At 37.2% G+C, this 18522-nt stretch overlaps 1 protein-coding gene across 1 annotated transcript in view; it reads right to left on the minus strand.

Moving 5' to 3' along the window:
* The window catches only part of PRKAR2A (protein kinase cAMP-dependent type II regulatory subunit alpha), a 68935-nt gene that overhangs the window by 39449 nt on the left and 10964 nt on the right, over nucleotides 1-18522 (minus strand). The window contains exon 2 of the mRNA XM_056335193.1: nucleotides 4214-4249. Coding sequence (XP_056191168.1) covers nucleotides 4214-4249 — 36 coding nt within the window. The remainder of the gene's footprint in view (nucleotides 1-4213; nucleotides 4250-18522) is intronic.

Consider the following 18522-nt stretch of genomic DNA (forward strand, 5'->3'; position numbering starts at 1 on the left):
AGGAAGATCAAGAAATGTAATCAAGCAAGTATGAATTTCAGCACAGTCCAGCTCTTGGGAGGAAGGAATCTGTATGGTTTTCAGGCCATCCAAACCAAGCCTGGGCAGACCAAGGCAGTCAGCAAGCCATGTAACATGAGTTATCTAGCAGAAGGCTCAGACATTGCCAATTCACTTAAAGCAGCAGCAAGGAGACTGTTTCACTGGGTAATTAGCACTGAAATTGCCCATGGCATCACAGTCTGTGGCATCCTATAGCTAAGGAGATTTTAAACTTAGTGGGTTGGGTTTGATTTTTTTTTTTCTTTTTAGTTTCTACATAAGGATAGCTTATGATTTTGCAAACAGAGCATTATTTTAATCAAGTTAGCCACCAGCTTATATACAAATTAGAACTTACTGACACAATGCTTGGGGTTTGTGCACATGCCGTGGAACCTCAACATTTTACATCGCCAGACATGCTACACACAATCTACTCATTAGATAAATTTCTAGGGGAACATCAAGCTCTCATTTCTCTTTCTCCCTCCTAGCATTTCCTGGAAAAGGCTCTTTCTGTTAATGAGAACACTACTCCGCCACTCTGCACGTCTATAAATAATTCCATGAACATGATTAGACAAGTCCCCCTTCTCCAGGATGACCCTGCTGCACAGTCAATGGAGTTTCTCACTCTCCCACCCACGGACTCCTGCTTTGCTGGCTGAATCTGTGACCAGCACACAAAGCCATGCTTCTCTGGTCAAAAAGCAAATGGGATTCCTGCAGAGCCTTCATAGCTGTCAAACTGTTGGGAAGAGCTTAATGGCAAGCAAGCAAGCGAACATTATCCCTGCGCCTCAGGGAACACATCAACCTAGGAGATGAGCAAGTAGCAAATGTTGCAGAAATGGGTAGCAAAAGTGAGCAGATTGAATCCCCACATTCTCAGTACTGCAGGGTGAGAGAGAAGTAACATGTGAGAATGTGCTACTATCACTTATGGGATATGAAAGCAGTATCATCACTTTTGGTCAATGATTTGAGAAATGCAGAAATAAAATTCATTCTTATTTTTGCCAAAAAAATCTAAACAACATAATGTACAGGGTCAGCTTGACCTTTCTAATAGATTACCATTTGTCAAGCTGTTTCCTTAAATTCAAATTTCTTGAGGTGTTTTACTGAGGTACTGCAGAAGCTAGAAGTAAACTAATTTGCTCAGAGTTTTCAAAAAGTGCAAAAATAAACTTCCTTAGCACTTCCTTCCCTTTGTCAGAAAACTTATATTTTGACTAAGTCTTAAAGACAGCTAAATATTTAGAATCATTAAAGTAATGTTTGCCAGTACAGTTAAAAGTCACAGGTTTAGATGTTTCATAACTAAACACCTAAATGAAAATCCACTAATCATTACAACAGGGTTTTTTCTATGGGTTTATGCATCCTTGGAATTTGCATTACTGCACCAAGGGAATCATCACCAGCCTGTTATCTTTAGGCAGCTAATCATAACTGACCAGGAGTAAACGCTCCAAATTTAATACTGAGAACATTAATAAAGCAATTTAAAAGATATTCTGTAACTGCTCTGGTAAGAGGGTCATGAACAACTGTTAGTCACCAAGAACATATATCTAGTTGAATTGTCTACCAGAACAATTATTAGCCTGTCCTAAACTGTATGTATAATGCAGACAATTACTTTATCATCTTTTCCTTTAATTAGAATTATATTTTTCCTAACTTCCATTCTTGACCTACTGAACAATGAAAGCAACACAATAATTCCCTAGACAGCCAAATGCTTAGAAGAAAAGCTCTCGCTCAAATTTTAAGTCTTTCTTCAGCATGTCCAATGTCAGTTTTTAAAATCTTCTCGTATTTTGTTCTTCTAGAATACTGTAAATCTACAATTTTGTGCATGTAAATCTTGATACCAGCAAACATTTTAGCTCTGCTCTTTACTCCTCTTATAAGCATACGCTGCACTGGAAACACAACAATAGCTGGTAGGACTGACAAGGCTCCACACGGACTAGCAGAAAGTTCTTCCGAATAGAAGGTCAGAAAACAAAACACTAAATGCAATTAAAAAAAATAATAATTGTGTAAGCTTTTCTTCTCCATGGTTTGTTCTGCTTTACTTAATTAGTTAGAAATAGATACATTTAGATACTATGCTGAGTAATCCATAATGCAATGTTGATTCTTTATTTGTTGGTTTATACAGAAAAAGAAGTCTTATAAAAATTACAGAATGAAAAGATTCTTAAAGCCTAACATGTCTAACAAGGAAATCACATCAAATTCAGAGCACCAAAACCAACAAATCTGTCATTCACTTTATGCACAGGATTATAAAATGTGGTTGCCTATGACAGTAGGGGGCCGAGTTTAATGACTTAGGAGAACCCTGCCAGACTTGTTCCTATTTGGGTAATTTCTTGACAGACACAGCAGGTATGGAGTGCAAAAAAATCCCCAAAACCCAACAAACCAACAAACCACTCCCCACCCACCCCAAAACAGGTTTCTGTACTTTTCCTGACAAGAGGAGTAAAATGGGGTCTCCTTGTACATGCATGGATGCTGTCTGCATCTCTTTTGCATTTTAACAAAGCCCACTCTGATCATCACCTGTACAGTGTACAGAAAGTGGAGATTATTTTTTTATTATTATTCTGAAAAGTATTTAACACAGTAGTAAAATGCAGGTATTCTATTAATGTTTGCCTCCGTGAGAAGAATTCTAACATGTACTCTGAATTATTCTAGCTCTTCTTGGAGCATCAGAGTTACTAAGCATCAAAACAGTCCTCCTTAGTCTAATTGCATAAATTAACAATTCAGTTTTACATTTGCTGTTTAGTTGTTCACATTAACCTTTAGACCCTTCACTGAAGGAATCTGCTTTTTAACTAAGAGTAGCTCAGCACTGTGAGAGCACCAATATTACATTTCAGTAATGAGGATTCAAAAAGATTACAATATCCTCTGATTAAGGCTCAACTTTTTAACTTCAGGAATAAATTAGCCTTCATTTAAATTTAAATCTGAGAAGGATTCACTTCTCATTTGTAAGATTTTACTTCATCAGCAGGTTCCAGGATGGATTAGTTTAATTAGGGAAATGAAAATGTCTTGGGACTCTCCAGATTAAGATACTCTACCATGTATGACTTCCAATATTTACTATCAGAGTATCAAACTCCATTCAAGATACCGTTTTGTCTTGCCTTAATTCCTCCTGTAATACACCAAAACTACCAGCACTGTCAATTTAAGAGTTATGAAGTTACCCTTATACTCACAATTACGTATATGTAGTGGCATAAATACAGTCATACCCTTGATCATACCCAAGCAACTGTATGGGTAAAAGGACATTTTGTATATAAAGTCAAACATGTATTTATCTCATTTATATGCCATATATATAATTATCAACAATGCCCCACCATAGTCATCATACCAAAGAACATGTCAGATTATATACACAAGCTAAAAACTGTAGACTTGAACTGAAAGCTAGAAAGAAAATACTGAACATTGGCATTTTTCAAATCAGAACCGTAACGACTTTCTAGAACAGCTAATGTTAGTTAAGTGAAGCAAGAAAGCGACATGTAAAGCAATCTGCACCTCGAATGAGAAAAATACTGTAGTATCTTCTCATTCTCACATGAAATTTTGTTCACACGACAGCATTCAAAAACAACTTTAAAAAGAATTTGTTTGGAATAACAGCTACTCATTAAAGCATTTCATATTGATTAAGATAGAAAAGAAACAAAAAACTTGTTCTCCAGAACAAGTGAATAGACACAACTTTAAATATCAGTTGCACAAGCAAGGGGCTAAAACAAGACAAGAGGGGACCCCCCTCCCCCCATATTTCTGTAGTCTAACGTGAGATTAAATTCCTAGCAAGATGGAAGATTCGTTCCACAGAAAGAAGCTGCCACTTTTTCAATTCACTGCAAAGCAAGCCTTTGCCATAACTATGTTGCACAGAAGTTCTAGGAAGTTTTTCTGGATAGAATCACGACTACTGCTGAAGTTACTTCAGTAGTCTGTGGTCACCCACAGAATTTTCTAAACTACTCTATGTTTCCCATTGGTTTCTACAGTGATGAAGAGAAAGGTCATTTTTAATGTAATTCCTTTAGTCAAATACACATTTCAAAATCTTTTTCAGAAACATTAAATTATTGAAAGAAAATCTTACCTGATACTCTTCTGTTGTATCGGTTAACAACCGGAGCTGCAAAATAAACAAATCAAAGTTACAAATGTTATTTATTATTACAAATTCAAAGTCTTGAATAATCATGATATATTTTTACTACACAAATCCCATACAAATCTCCTTTAAAAAAGCTTCAATATAAACCTTTCATCCACTTACCTGCCAGCCAATAAGTGTTTATTCAAAGTTAAAACTTGATATTCTAGAAGGCCATTATATGCTGTGATGGAGGGTAAGCAGGTTTTGGTTTGGTTTTTGGTTGGTTTTTTTTTTTTACTCCATTCTGAAAAATATATACCTCTACAGAGGTTACCCAACCTTAACCTATCATTAATTCCAAGCCCACTTTACTTAGAATTATTACAAAACATTTAAGCACTAAGTTAGCCTATTTAACATGGGTCAAAAACTGATGCGACTTTAGACCCTGTATTCTATACTGTTACAAAACACAAGCCATGTAACTGCTCAGGCAGTGCTCCAGTCATCTATCCTTGACCAAAGCTCTCTTCCATGAGGACACACATTTAAATAGAAAATTTCTGAGACAGAGGATCTATTGTTTCATTGCTTCTTTGTTCACGCTGTTCAGTATACAAGGTATTTAATCTTTATCTCTAATTTAGAATTAAATTCGTGACTTTCACTACGCTCACACATTTCAACATTGTCAACTTCAGTAAACAGTATTCTTTCCCCCTTTCACTGTAACCAAGTTACTGACTTTGTGAGTTGCTTCAGTCTCAAGATAAAAAACAATCAACTTATAAAACTTCACCCAGAACAAAACCAAAACACCATGCTCCATCACTAAAAAATTTTATTCCAAATACTTCATGCTTTCCCATTCCTCTTCCCCTCCGATAACTGTATTTTTCCTGATACGAGCAACCTTTCCATTCCATTCTTTACATGTTTAAGAATTAGATGAGTCTTTACACCACACCAAAACACTTGCACCACAGAGCCAGATTTATTAAATACATGCTACCAAAATCTTAATGATTCCATCGTTTCTTAGAAGTTAGAAACTCTTGAGTATCTCAACACCACCAGAATACCAAGAATGATGCCTTCTTAGCAAATACATGAGAACTGAGCTTCTTTTGAGCATTTACAATCACCCTGTGTCTATATTAAAACACATAGCTGAAAATAATACCAGAAAAAACAAGATCAAAATTATTTTATATTCTTTTGTAATGATAAAGGAAATCAGAAGAAAGAAGAGGTTGGGGGGGAAATAATCATTAACTCCACAGAATTTTCAGCCAGATCTATCAACAAGGAGACAATGCTTATCTTAACAAGAAGGTAAGGATTAAAAGCAAGATTATTTTGAATTTTACAACTTAGATTGAGACAAACTTCTATAACATGGCATAATCTTATAAAAGTAAATTGATACATTGCTTCATAAATCAAGCTTGAAGAAATTTAAAAATTGAATGATAAATCTGAGAATTCAAGAAACTTTGTTTTCAAACCTTTAAGTAATTTTTTACAGCAGCAACCCTTCCTGCAGGCAAGGGCAACATACACTTCACTTGTCAAAGGACACCACGGATGCAAGAAGTTTGTATCACCTTAAGGAGAGACAGGCATTTGGAACAGAGATCCATTCAGGTTTATTAAAAAAACTCATGCAACTTCCCAAAAACTTAAGACATTCATATATTTTGCCCTGTTCTTAATTTTTCCATGTGGGCCTGCCTGTGGCCCCCAGCGGCAACAGAACACTGCTCTAGACATTAACTTGCCCTGCAACATTCATTCTATCTCTGGTTTACTGAGCTAGTTTAACTGAGTAATTATTCAAAGTTGGCAAGCAAATTTGGACCTTAAGAAACAGGAAAACTCATCTGGAGACACAGCCAAATAACTACCAGTTCTACGATACTAAAGAACAAGAGAACCAAACCAAATCAGTTCAGTTCCCACTACAAAGTGATCTATAACAAGAGAAATACTAAATTCAAAACAATTCGATAAGTTTGCAGTAAAAGCACCTCATCTAAATCATAACAATTTCAATTAACTGTTCCATTAGTCTCATATATGGATTTAGACACTTTTAATCAACACTTAGTAAGCAAAGACATTATTTTGGACGCTGTCTTGCTCATACAGACTTTCTGTTCCACCTTTTAACTACTACATCCATTTCTCACTCATTTAAGAACATCTTTGAACAGAACTAATACATTACAGAAAACTATGACGTGCTTTGGGAACCACGGGAAAAAAATCCACTTTTCAAAGACTATGGCTTCTTCTAGAATCTTGATTATTTTATTCCATAGCAAGGTTCAGTGTCATCAAATCAGCGTCAATGAGAAAAAAAATAACCTTTTAAGGACAGTTAAGAGAGCACTATTATTCTGCCTCCACAAAGCTTTTAAGATTAAAATGATAGTTTGCTTTTCTTACATCAGTGACAGTTTTAGCACGTATAAAATTTCAGGTTCATTTTTGTATATTGTCAGAAGATGATTATTTTTATGCTAGAGAGATAAAATATGACATGTTCTACTAGAGAAAACAAGAATTTTCTTTTGTTCTGCCTTACCAATTAAAGGCGCTCTTTGTTTCTGACTATTTTCAGTATTGCACAGACAATATCACCACTCCTGTGACATCCTTGTGTTTTGTCATTAGAAGTATATGGCGAAAAGCCTGGCATCAAGGACTGCCAAGAGAGCAACTCCTTAACATCCCACACACACCTAGATTAGTTTGTGGACAGATTCCAAAAAATTAAATAGGGCAGAAGGGAATAATACATTTACAGTTAACCCAGCCCACTTCCTGGACTGAACACTAAAGGGCATCTAATTAAAAGCAACTAATACGAACCTCTTACACCAGCATTGCCATTAGAGCACACCTCTGCCTATAGTGTTAACAAGAACACACTGATTCCAGCACACCAAGCTGGTACTACTCAGTAGGCCTGATATCTTCAACAATAAATTGTTGCTTTGGAACGGGAAACAACCTTATTTTTTTGTACCTACATTTAGAATTCCCCTCCCGCATAAATGCCTGAGGCCAGTTATACATCAATTGCAGAAACTATAACAAGATTAAAAGATTTTGCTGCGAGATGATTGCACTGCAAACTCTCCATTATGTCAAAACCTCAGGTGCAATAATATTCAAGTTCAAAATGTCAAAGGGACCTTTGGCACAGTCCCTGCTTTTACTTGGCTCACGGGAGCCAAGACCCAGTAATTGGGTAAACACAACACTGCTGTAAATTAAACCATTGTACCAGCAGAGACCAAAACAGCCCAGTTTCCTCCCTGGCAGCCAAATGCAAGTGACACCGGCAGTGGAAAGGCAGATCAAGTTGTGCATTCCACAGTTTTGCCAGAACTGACTCAGGACAGCAATCCTATTCCACTGTTCAAGAAAAATCAGAAATGTCTGCTGAACATGTTGCTGTCTTCCATACTGTCCTGAGGCACAGACTGAATGAAGCACTACACAGGAACACTTAATAGCTTCAGATTGAAAAAGATTACAGGTTTCTGGTTGTAAGGATGCTTTTTTATTTACAACTGCAGTTGCTAGAACCAGTCAATTCTCTAGGTTAAATCAAATACTTATTTAATAAAGTAGTTATCAACTTCATGTCAGTATCACTCAACCTCACTCATTGTTCTCCTTCTCTTGCACCAGGGAAAAAGAAAAGAAAAAAAAAAAAAGAAAAAAATCCCCAAAGAATTAGTGGGCATTCATTCATGTATACATACACACACACATATATATATATGAATGCCACATATATCATAAACACTCAAAGAAGAAACAATGCTATAAAGCTGCTCAACTTCCCAATTTCAAAATCATTTTATACTACCTTCAATCAGCTAATTCTGCAGTTATTAGTTACATACATATTTGCTAATAAAAGACTGCATAACCCTTCTTCCTCAAAGTAATTGTGTCATTCAATTTATTTAGTAAGATTTTAATAATTTACATAAATAAATCAACATTGTACATTCTGTTAGTAAAATTCACAAGTGCACCTTGTATCAAACAGCACTACTGTCATGCAGTTATACTACCACTTGTTAGTGGCACCATTCCATTTAGTTTTCTCACTTGAAAAATTAGGGATATAAATTTCAGAAACAAAGACCAGTATGGTATAATGCTGGGAACCACTAACTTCAAATACAGATTTTTATTATCATTACTATTATTTAAATACCTTCCAAAAGTGACAAAACAGTAATTTCTCCTATATTCTTCAGTTTGCTTTGGCATTGAGATTTTCTTTGAAGCATCTGATGCTGGATCTTAGCTCACCATGCTTAACTTACAAGGGAGTTCTGACTATGGTGTTAAGACTCAGCCCCATAGGTGAAAAAGTATATAAAAAGGACACATATTACCTTTTCCCCCTGCTGCTTTCAAAACCAAGCAAACAAAGTATTTAAGCTAAACAAGGTACAGTAAAATCATTCTCCAACTTTACAAATCAGATCTAAAAGAATGTTTTTCCTACAGTGCACAGGACTCCTCCTTTTGTGAGTGTACTGAAAAGTGACTGGTAAAAAACACCAGCAAGATTTTTAAAGTTATACTACCAGCATAATGGTGTAAGTTATCTCTTTATACTACTCATAAGCATTGTACAGTTACAGAAGATGCTAAAGCTTGAAATGAACAGAAAAATTGCAACAATCATTCTCCCAGCTATTGCTATGCTTTTCTTACATGTACCAAGAACATTAAATTCTTACAGAAAGGATAAATAAAACTCATAAGATCAGTTCAGGGTCACAGGAAAAAGACTCAGGGACAAATGAAGCACTGGCATTCCAGGCATGACGTTAGAGTACTAAATGTTACTACTCTGTACTGGATACCTTGAAAACCATTTTTCTTCCTCCACAAGCACTTCACTTTTTACTAAGACCCATGAACACTTCCCAACTAAAACTGGGGTAATAAAAAACCCCACATGCTGGTTGTTTCTGACACTGGATACAATTATAGCAGCAGACTAAGTTAAATTATTGTGCGCACAAAAATTTAACACAGATCTTCCGCGTAATGCTAATCAACAATTTTTGAAGGTTTCCTAATGAAAGGTGGAGCAAAGTTTATAGTAGGTTGCATAAATTCAAAGAGCATAGCCATAAAATACCACCTTTATTAAAATAAAATTAGCAGAAATCAGTGATTTCCAGAATACTTTCCCATTGAATCACGGCACAAAAATCATCCTATGTGAACAGTGACAAAAAGACAAACAGAATGTAAACTGTTCTTATTTAACAAGTCAATTATGATTATCCAAACAACACATGAGTTGACACTATAAACCATTAAAGCTGAAATACCAGAAGCAGAGCGGAGTATCAGTCTGAGGCGTGACTGTCTCTATGGAATGTTACATCAAGTTACGATAAGGAAGTGCTAGACTACAGCTGTCAAACTGTTTCTCTGCACACCAAGATGTTAATGGACTTGCATGAATATAAGCCATCACAATTGTGAGAAAATGTAAAGATAAAAGTATCAACTTTATAGAATTTCTAGCAATTAAGTAATGCTACAGAAGAAACAAGACTTTCATCATCAGATATGCAGTACTTGAATAAACAAACATCTGAATTTGTTTTTCAGCAAATAATTACATAATGGGGTTCTCTGCGACTGTCAGTAATACAATAGCTATGTATCCATAATTTCCTCCAGGATGCCCCTGCTGGACAATGGCATATTCCTTACCCTTTCTACATCTCTGCTTGATAAGGTAGGGAGCATGAGTGGGGCTACAAATTACTACAATTTTTTCAGAGGCAGATCTGGAACCTAACAGTCCATAATACATCACATCTCTTTCAGAAAACAAAACAGACAGAAATGGGCAGGAGTTTTACAGGTACACATATTTATTTATGGGTTTTTTTTCCTTCTGTTCCCCCACACCCCCAGAAGAGGATGGAAACTCAGAACCTCATGAGAGACAGGCAGGAGAGATTCTGATGGTGTCAACTGAAGCATGCCAGATATTTGGAGAAAGACAAAAGGTCAGGGAACACTAGGGAGGAAGCGAGTTTTTCAGAGGACGAACAGAGGGAACATGGAACTTTTTTTAAAAACAAAAGGCAAAAAATGGAAACCATGGTCCAGGATTGTTTGTGTATGGTACGCACACTTTTCTGTAAGCGACTTTTACATCTATTAAGCTGGAAAACAACAACAAAAATTATATTAATATTAAACACTTTTCCTCTCTGCTGCAGGAGAGGTAAGAAAGGCACATATCTTTTCATTCCCAGTACTGAAAAGTAGCTCTCATCAGTAACAAAAGCTAATAAAATAATTTTTAAAGTAGTAACACATCCTTGTCTCTAATTTAATTGACTTTTTTAATTTGGATTTAAAAATTATGGACACCAATAGAAAAAACACTGTATGGAAGCTTCATCTTAAAAGAGTCCCAGCTCCTTGCTTTCAGAATTTTTTAGAACCCCTCTGACAGAACGTAATAACTACTTCGGAAGGAAAAAGTTGAGTCAACAAGGCAGTCATCTATGCCAGTTAAAAAAAGATGGTTTACTAAGTTATTAAAGCTGTTGTGCTATTTTGGGTTGGCTCTTTTTTGCTTTTTAAGACAGAAGAAAAACTAATATGCACGCTGGAATGGACAGACTTTAAACAGCTGATAAATTCAAGATAAATCTGTACTTGACTCCCAAAGAAATCTGGTTATAATAGCACTTCTTGACTAAGATGTTAAGAATATATTTTTTTAAGACATTTTAGAAAAATGTATCACTATTTCAATATTCTCATTTCATGGCTGAATTTGAGCAGTTATGCATGGTACTATTTTGATTATGTTTCTCAGCAGATATTAATTCAACACGAAAAAGGACTATGACCCCATTGTGCAGTGAACCCTGCTCTCAGAATTCAGGAGTTAATACAGCTTGACTGAAGCCTAAGTACAGACGGCTGAACACCTACCAAGCAGCACTCTGCATTATCTGACATTGCAATGGCATGCCCCACACAGCCCTCTCCTATTTCTTGCTGACAAGTCTCAGAAAACTAGCTAAAAGCAGCACTTTTTTTTTGGTGTTGATTTTTTGAGAGTACTCTGCGTTATGAAGAGATAGCAATAAGGCATGCACATGCTTTACAGACACAAAGTTAGACAAATTTCCAGTGCTAAGGTACAATCTCAGCTGAAAGGATACATCTTATGACTTAAGATATAGCCATACGCTGATACTACAATGCAGATTGTCAGGGACTGAAATGAAAGACTTGGGCATTTTTTCAAGGATTAGAAAGACAAAATTATACACTGCACAGGAAAGGAAGGATACTGCAAAGAATTAGGAAAGTTAAGAAGCAAGTAACAAATCTTCCAAGCATTGTCAGAGGAGGCCAGACACTGCAGGGGTACAGGAAAGCAAGAAAGACACAGTAAGTGAAAAAGGGAAATTTGCTTGGGCTTTAGGAGCGAGTTTAAAGGGGAAGGCATTTCAGAGATAGGATAGCAAAGGAGCCATATTAGTAACATCACAAAAGTTTTAACAGCTAGAATGAAATTAACTTACAAACCCAACATTAAGTAGATAGTAAAAAGTAAAGATCCTTAACATATTTGGAAGCGAGTTTCACAGGGATTCTCTGACAAGGAAAGAGCCTGAAAGGGTCAAAGATGAGTATAAGCCTACAGAGTAAAAGAAACATCACATCAAGGAGAAATTACTCAGGCAAGTTACCTTAAAATAAATGCTTCATACAGGAAAACACAGTTGCACTTTATCTAGGGAATCACCAGGCCAGTAAGAAACATGAGCAACCCACCCTCATGTCTAAGTGCAGTGGCAAAGGAAAGACAGCCTCTTCCATGTCTCCTGCCTCTTCCCTTCTATCTTACCAGTCCTGTTTTCAAGCTTCACCCCTATTTCACGGAATCATAGATATATTAGGCAGGAGGATTAATACTTCAGGGAGCTTAAAGTCTTTGAAACATAATGAAGACAAACTTTGTCTGAAATATTATTGGTAGAAACTTCCAAAGTGCTGTTCAAAGCAACATTTGACTCAGACAAGCACAGTTCTCTTAAAGCAATGCTTTCATACTTCATCTGTTTTTACTATGGCTTTGATTTCTGGGACACAGATAACTTCACATCTTCATTTCCCTTAAAACATCATACCCTAAAGATTTTTGGTCAGATTTTTATCCTTTGATTGGTTAAAAGGTGCAAAGTCATTGCTCTATGTCACAAATTAAAAATACTTAAACCTCTCTTGGTTTATTTGGAAAGCTGAGTTTCACCAAACATACTTGGAAGTCCTGAAGATAATTTCTAAATGTCACAAGAAAAATGTCCTTTAACTATGTCCAGTAAGCTACTTCATTTTTATTATTTCCACCTGCATCTCTTGCATAAATCTCATTCCATAGATTAATGAACTGTAAACAGGTGGATGCAATGTAAATAAAGCTAAAAAAAACCCCACAAACAAAAACCCAACATAAACCTGAGACATTTTTATACATTTCACTATTACTAAATTTGCATTCTATCACAGTAAAGCACCACTGTTAAGTTTAAGATACATAAGTCATGTATGTCATACATAACTCATGCCCCAAAGAACATTGTCTCAGTCACTACTTCTGACCTGCCACTAAAATCAGCCAAGATTACTTGTTTTCCATTTCCAGAAGCCTAATTAAACAACTCCTCCTGAACAACTGTGCATTAAACATTATGAAAACTTTAATGAGAGCAACAAGCCACTGAAGGCTCCTCCCCACACTCCTCCCTAAGGGAAATGGCACCCATACCTGTGGTCTGGGACAACACCAGCAAAAGCAGCTCGAGTGAGGTCCAGACGCAGCTCTGCCTCACTCTGACAGTACCCGGACCCTGCTGTCCTCTTCTAAACCTCATCAACAATTCTGCTCTCAGTCTCACTAAAATCAGTGGTCTAGATCTTAAAAACACTCTTACCCCATGAGTATTATCCTTGGGAACAGCACACAGCCAACTTCTCTGAATGTATGCGTATATTGCTTAGCTAAGTACCCCTGCAGAAACCAGGAACCTCTGCTTTACAGATAGGCCAGTAACTGAGAGAAATACTAGACAGGCAATATAACTACAATAGCCAAACATTATCCAAATGGAGATCTGGGGGAAAATCTTCCTTAAAGTAATATGGATGAAGTGGAAAATGCTATCACTGGCACTGGCTTTAGTGTTTACACAGCCTCAGCTATAAGCTATTGTAAAATTAAGTATGAAAAGGGTGGGAGACAAGCATGTCAGCTACGTTAATAACACTAGCCAGTTAAACTATGGACTGGATTTATGTATTTCACACCCCTGCCATTGCCTTTCTATCACCTCTTCCCCTGGTACCCAACCATTCGTTCCCTTCTCAAGACACCTGCATTCTGCCTGAGAGAAGACAACTGCAGCAGCAAAGACATGTTACAGTTCCCACTCACACAGAAATCCTTCTAATTTCTGTCTCAATACTACACTTACCCTGTAATTTCCAAGGCTTCTAATACATTCCTACTGCCAAGGCTTTACCCCGTATCTCAGGGACTGCCATAGAAGCATGGTAAATACTTAAGTAATTAATCCACACACTCTCAAAAGCTGGACCGCTGCTGTCTTCTGACAGCTAACTCTGCGTTTGCAACATGCTACATTACAGTGCACCACTGATATTCTTGTCACACTTCATTTCCCAGTTTTATACTACCCTTCCTGTCCAGGGCAAACTTTTTTCCTAATACTCCTCACGTAACATCTTCACATCCCAATTAAACACACACACACTTATATGTACTTTTATACAGCCTTTCTCAATGAAAAAGTCCTCAGATAACTCACAGAATCCTGTACTTCAATTATCATCTATTGCCTCATAGCTGTCCTTTAGGTAGAGGCATATTTTAAGACACAGCAAATGTTGCATGCATTCCTAATATTTTTCTAGGTACGCTTGTCATTTAAGACAATTTCAATAAGGCACAATGCTGTACTTTTAATTAGATGCATAATGAAGAGTTTATTTCCTATTATATGTAGAAAAAAATATGACAATACACAGGTACTCTTGTGGTTTAGCAATGAAAAACAAAGAAAAAAATAATTTTGACTGCCTCTCAGTTTCCACCAGAAAGCCAACCTTAATTTTACATTCACTGCATTGTATTTTAGAGAGATTCCATCTGCTCTGTTTGTAGTACACATTAATATTCAGAAGACATCTGCAGTGTGCAGACCAAGCTTTTAATTGGAATCATGTCACAGCTACCAACACACAACACTGAATGTAAATGTTGGCTATCTGCACTTGGCAGCTGCTTGGCAGGCTTAGTATAAGGTCCTACCGAGACTGATAATGTCTTTAAATAACGTGGTATCAGGACATAAAAGGTATCTTGAGAAAAATCAAATATTTACTACCATGAAACAGTTCTACAATGCCATCCATACCTGATACAGTTTACTAGCACCTTAAACCACTTATAAGCAAAATATGGTTTATAGTCACCCGTAATTGTCAGAGACAACAAATTGATACAACTGAACACTCACGTCTTTCATTATGATAAATATCTACGCAAATTTAACTTATGCATAAGAGGACAAAGAAAACCAGACTTCATTGCAATTGAAATTGTGTAATGAAGCTTGAAGCATTTATAAAAATCACAAACTCAAGCATTGCTAACCATATAAGAGCACCGGAGAAAAATATATTCAATTAACAGGTGTGCTCAGTGATTTAAGACAGGTTCCTAAAATGTCAGACTAAATATTCTAGAATGAACAATATAGTTACTTACCTTTTTTTAGAAACAAATGACCCTGAGTTAACAGCATCATCATTTGCTTCAAATCCTTGCCAAACCATGGTAACATAAAACTACATGTTCACAATCATCTATGTATTTTCACCTTGTACTCTTCTGTAAGTTTCTGACAAATGGGACAGTGATCAGCAACATATATACACATATATACATTTTTCTATACATAGACAATTTAAGATTTTGTCCAGGACAAGCAACTAGTAGTTACACCACCAAACTGATCATATACATGCTGCAATACATATACATGTTGTATACACTTGCTTTTCATGAAATATACATTTTCATAGGGAAATATACATCTTCCACCATATACGCCACAGTATCATAACAAACTTTTACACAAATCTAACATATGTCACCACAAAAAAAATTACACATGTAGAGACAACAACAGAACAGAAAGCCATTGTGATCCAACGTTCTAACCTTAGTGCCCTTCCCTGATAAGACTAATTGGCTTAACGGATACTGCTTAGCCTCAGTACAGCTTCCAACACAAATAAGTAAATTACACAGAAGGGGAAGACTCAATTGTTTGTGCTCAGGGCATACACACATCATCAGTCTCAAGCCTGTACTTGTACATCCATCACCATTTCAAAACACATTATGGTAGAAGGGCAATAAAGGAAAAAAGAATCAGAGGACAGAGGAGGGTTTCAGTCCCAAACCTGAGCATACAACAAGCTAACTGATGACCACCATTTGTAGCTGCACGTCCAATCTGCTTCAATGCAAAGGAAAAAAGGGTTGGTCTTGGCTTTTTCATCAGTGATACACAGCTGATCTGCTCAAGTTTGCACTAGAACAGAAAGGAAGAACTAACGTGGGCAGTTACAGATGAGATGCAGCCTAAGAAGCTTTTTCTTTTGCCTCTGAGCTATTTACAGTCTCGGATAAAACAGATTAGAGTCACTCTCACAGTCAGGTACTGTATCTCATGTGACAGACAGTAAGAAACAACTATAACTGAACTAGTTCTTCAGAAGAGAGCAATTTAGAAGAAAAATATGGAAGAGAAGATTTAAAGCTCTGCAGAAACAACTAGCAACACTGACAGGGCACAATGTTTTATATACCCAGTATGGATGTTACGCTGTTAAATTTGCCAGGTCAACCTAAGCTCAGGGCTGTATCATTATAGATACCTAGGTAGGATTTAAGAATAGCATCCTACAGCTAAAACAGGAGGCATGTAAAAGCCCATCGGTCTTTATGTGGGTCACTTTTAATTTCATTACCAATTCCTACTGTCATTACTGATTTGGATGATGAAACCTAGTGTGTTTTTGCATAAGACAAAGCTAAAATGGGTTGTGCTGCCATCTGATTTGATCTGTATAAAAGAGCAAGAGGAATTTCAATTAGAAACACCAGCATTAAGCATCACTTCAAGCTGATTCAGAGCCTAGTCTCACACATCCACATTTAAATCACAGCAAAAGTACACATGTATTTGCTAGTTAAGACATATTAGCTTCATGGTATCCTGGGCTGCATTAGGAGCAGGATTGCCAGGTTGAGAGGTGGTCCTTCCCTCCTACTCAGCCCTGATAAGGCCACACCTGGTATACTGTGTCCAATTCCAGGCTCCCCAGTACAAGAGAGACACGGACATACTAGAGAGAGTCCAGCAAAGGGCCACAAAGATGACGAAGGGACTGGAGCATCTCTTGTATAAGAACCGGCTGAAAGAGCCGGGACTGTTAGCCTAGGTAGATAAGGCTCAGGGGAGATCTTATCAATCTGAACATAGCCAGGCTCTTTTCAGTGGTGACCAGTGGCAGGACAAGAGTCAATGGGCACAAACTGAAACACAGGAGGATCCATCTGAACATGATGAAACACATTTTTACTGCAAGGTGACCAAGCACTGGCACAGGTTGCCCAGAGAGGTTGGTTCTGGAGCCTCCATTCCTCAGGATACTTAAAAGCTATCTAGACATGGACCTGTGCAACCACTCTACACAGCCCTGATTAACCAGGGTGGCTGGACAAAATGAGCTCCAGAAGTTCCTTCCAACCTCAACCCATCCTGTGATTCCTAACCGTTCACTAAAACTCATACTTTGCTTCCCGTTTAAGTTCCAATGGCAAGAAGGCAAACAGAAGTAAGCTTCATTTGCAGATAAATGCATTCAGGGACCCTCTAGTTTCAGACATCCTTTTTCCAGGTAGGTAACTATAAACGTTGACAGAACCACTGCATAGGCTTTGGGCTGTTGCAGTTCAATTTGTTTGGCTGGATTTTTTCAAAGGGGAAAGGGGAAACAAGGGAGGAAGAGAAGAAGCTGAGAAATAGCCTGGGATTCTACAATTTCTTACAAGGGGCATATTCTCCGTATTTGCAAACCAAGCACTCGGGCATTTTTAAAATTTTTCAGTGATGCCCCTCCTGCAATGTACTAAACAAGTTCTTATTCTATTAATGCCACATAAAAGCCAACAAGCATCCACATCCTGAACAAATGTCAACATATATATTAGCCCTCTTAGCCAGCGTCACAAAAGGCATCTAATATCGGCTGATCATCTACAATAACCTCTGCATCCTTCCCCACGTCACTGTTACCTAGGATTTAGCACTCTATCCTGTATACGTAACCACCACTGAAGACTCATTCTTGCCTGAACAGTTTGTGAATGACCCTTCTCAAAAATCAACAATTTAAAAAGCTGGCTCAATTCTTCATCAAGTCTGATTTTGACAGTTTTCTTAATTAGGTGCTTAAAAAAAGACTGAAGATGTGTTGATTTGTGAAACACAAAAACCAGTGTAGTCAAAGAACTAGTGTCCCCATACACAAGATGTTCAAAAAAATACATTTGGAGAAAAAAAATTGTATCACACATCATATCACATTTTTTAATAACCGAAGCCAGAAAACCCTGCTCAGTTGTTTATAAAAAGTTCTAGATATACTTGCAACAGAAGTTATTGCTTTTCCAGTTATTAAAAAAAAAAATAGGCAAAACAAAGACAAATACAGAAAAAAAAAAAATCACACCAAGCCACAACTTCTGTCCTATACGCACATTTATCTACAGTAGTGATAGGAGACCTGCACAGGATTGACATGACTTTATCCTGTAGTGATAGCTTCAGAATCACAGTGGTGGACACCACGTTTTCTGCCTTGCTTCCCCTCATCTATAGGGTGCAGGATTCTCTGTATGCGCACAACTGACTCTACAATTCATGTTAATTTTCTTGTCTGGTGCTTTGCTAGGGAGACAAGAAAACATGAATCACACCCAGCCCTTCCACACCACCACAGCAAGTAGCACAGCCTCAGCTCTGAGGGAGGATGACAGCCAGCAGACTGAGGGGTGGCACAAAGTGATGTGACAGAAGATGCAGAAGACTATCATGGATTCTACAGAAGTATTACTG

The sequence above is a fragment of the Falco biarmicus genome, chromosome 4, assembly GCF_023638135.1.
Source record: "Falco biarmicus isolate bFalBia1 chromosome 4, bFalBia1.pri, whole genome shotgun sequence".
NCBI classification, from domain to species: Eukaryota; Metazoa; Chordata; class Aves; order Falconiformes; family Falconidae; genus Falco; species Falco biarmicus.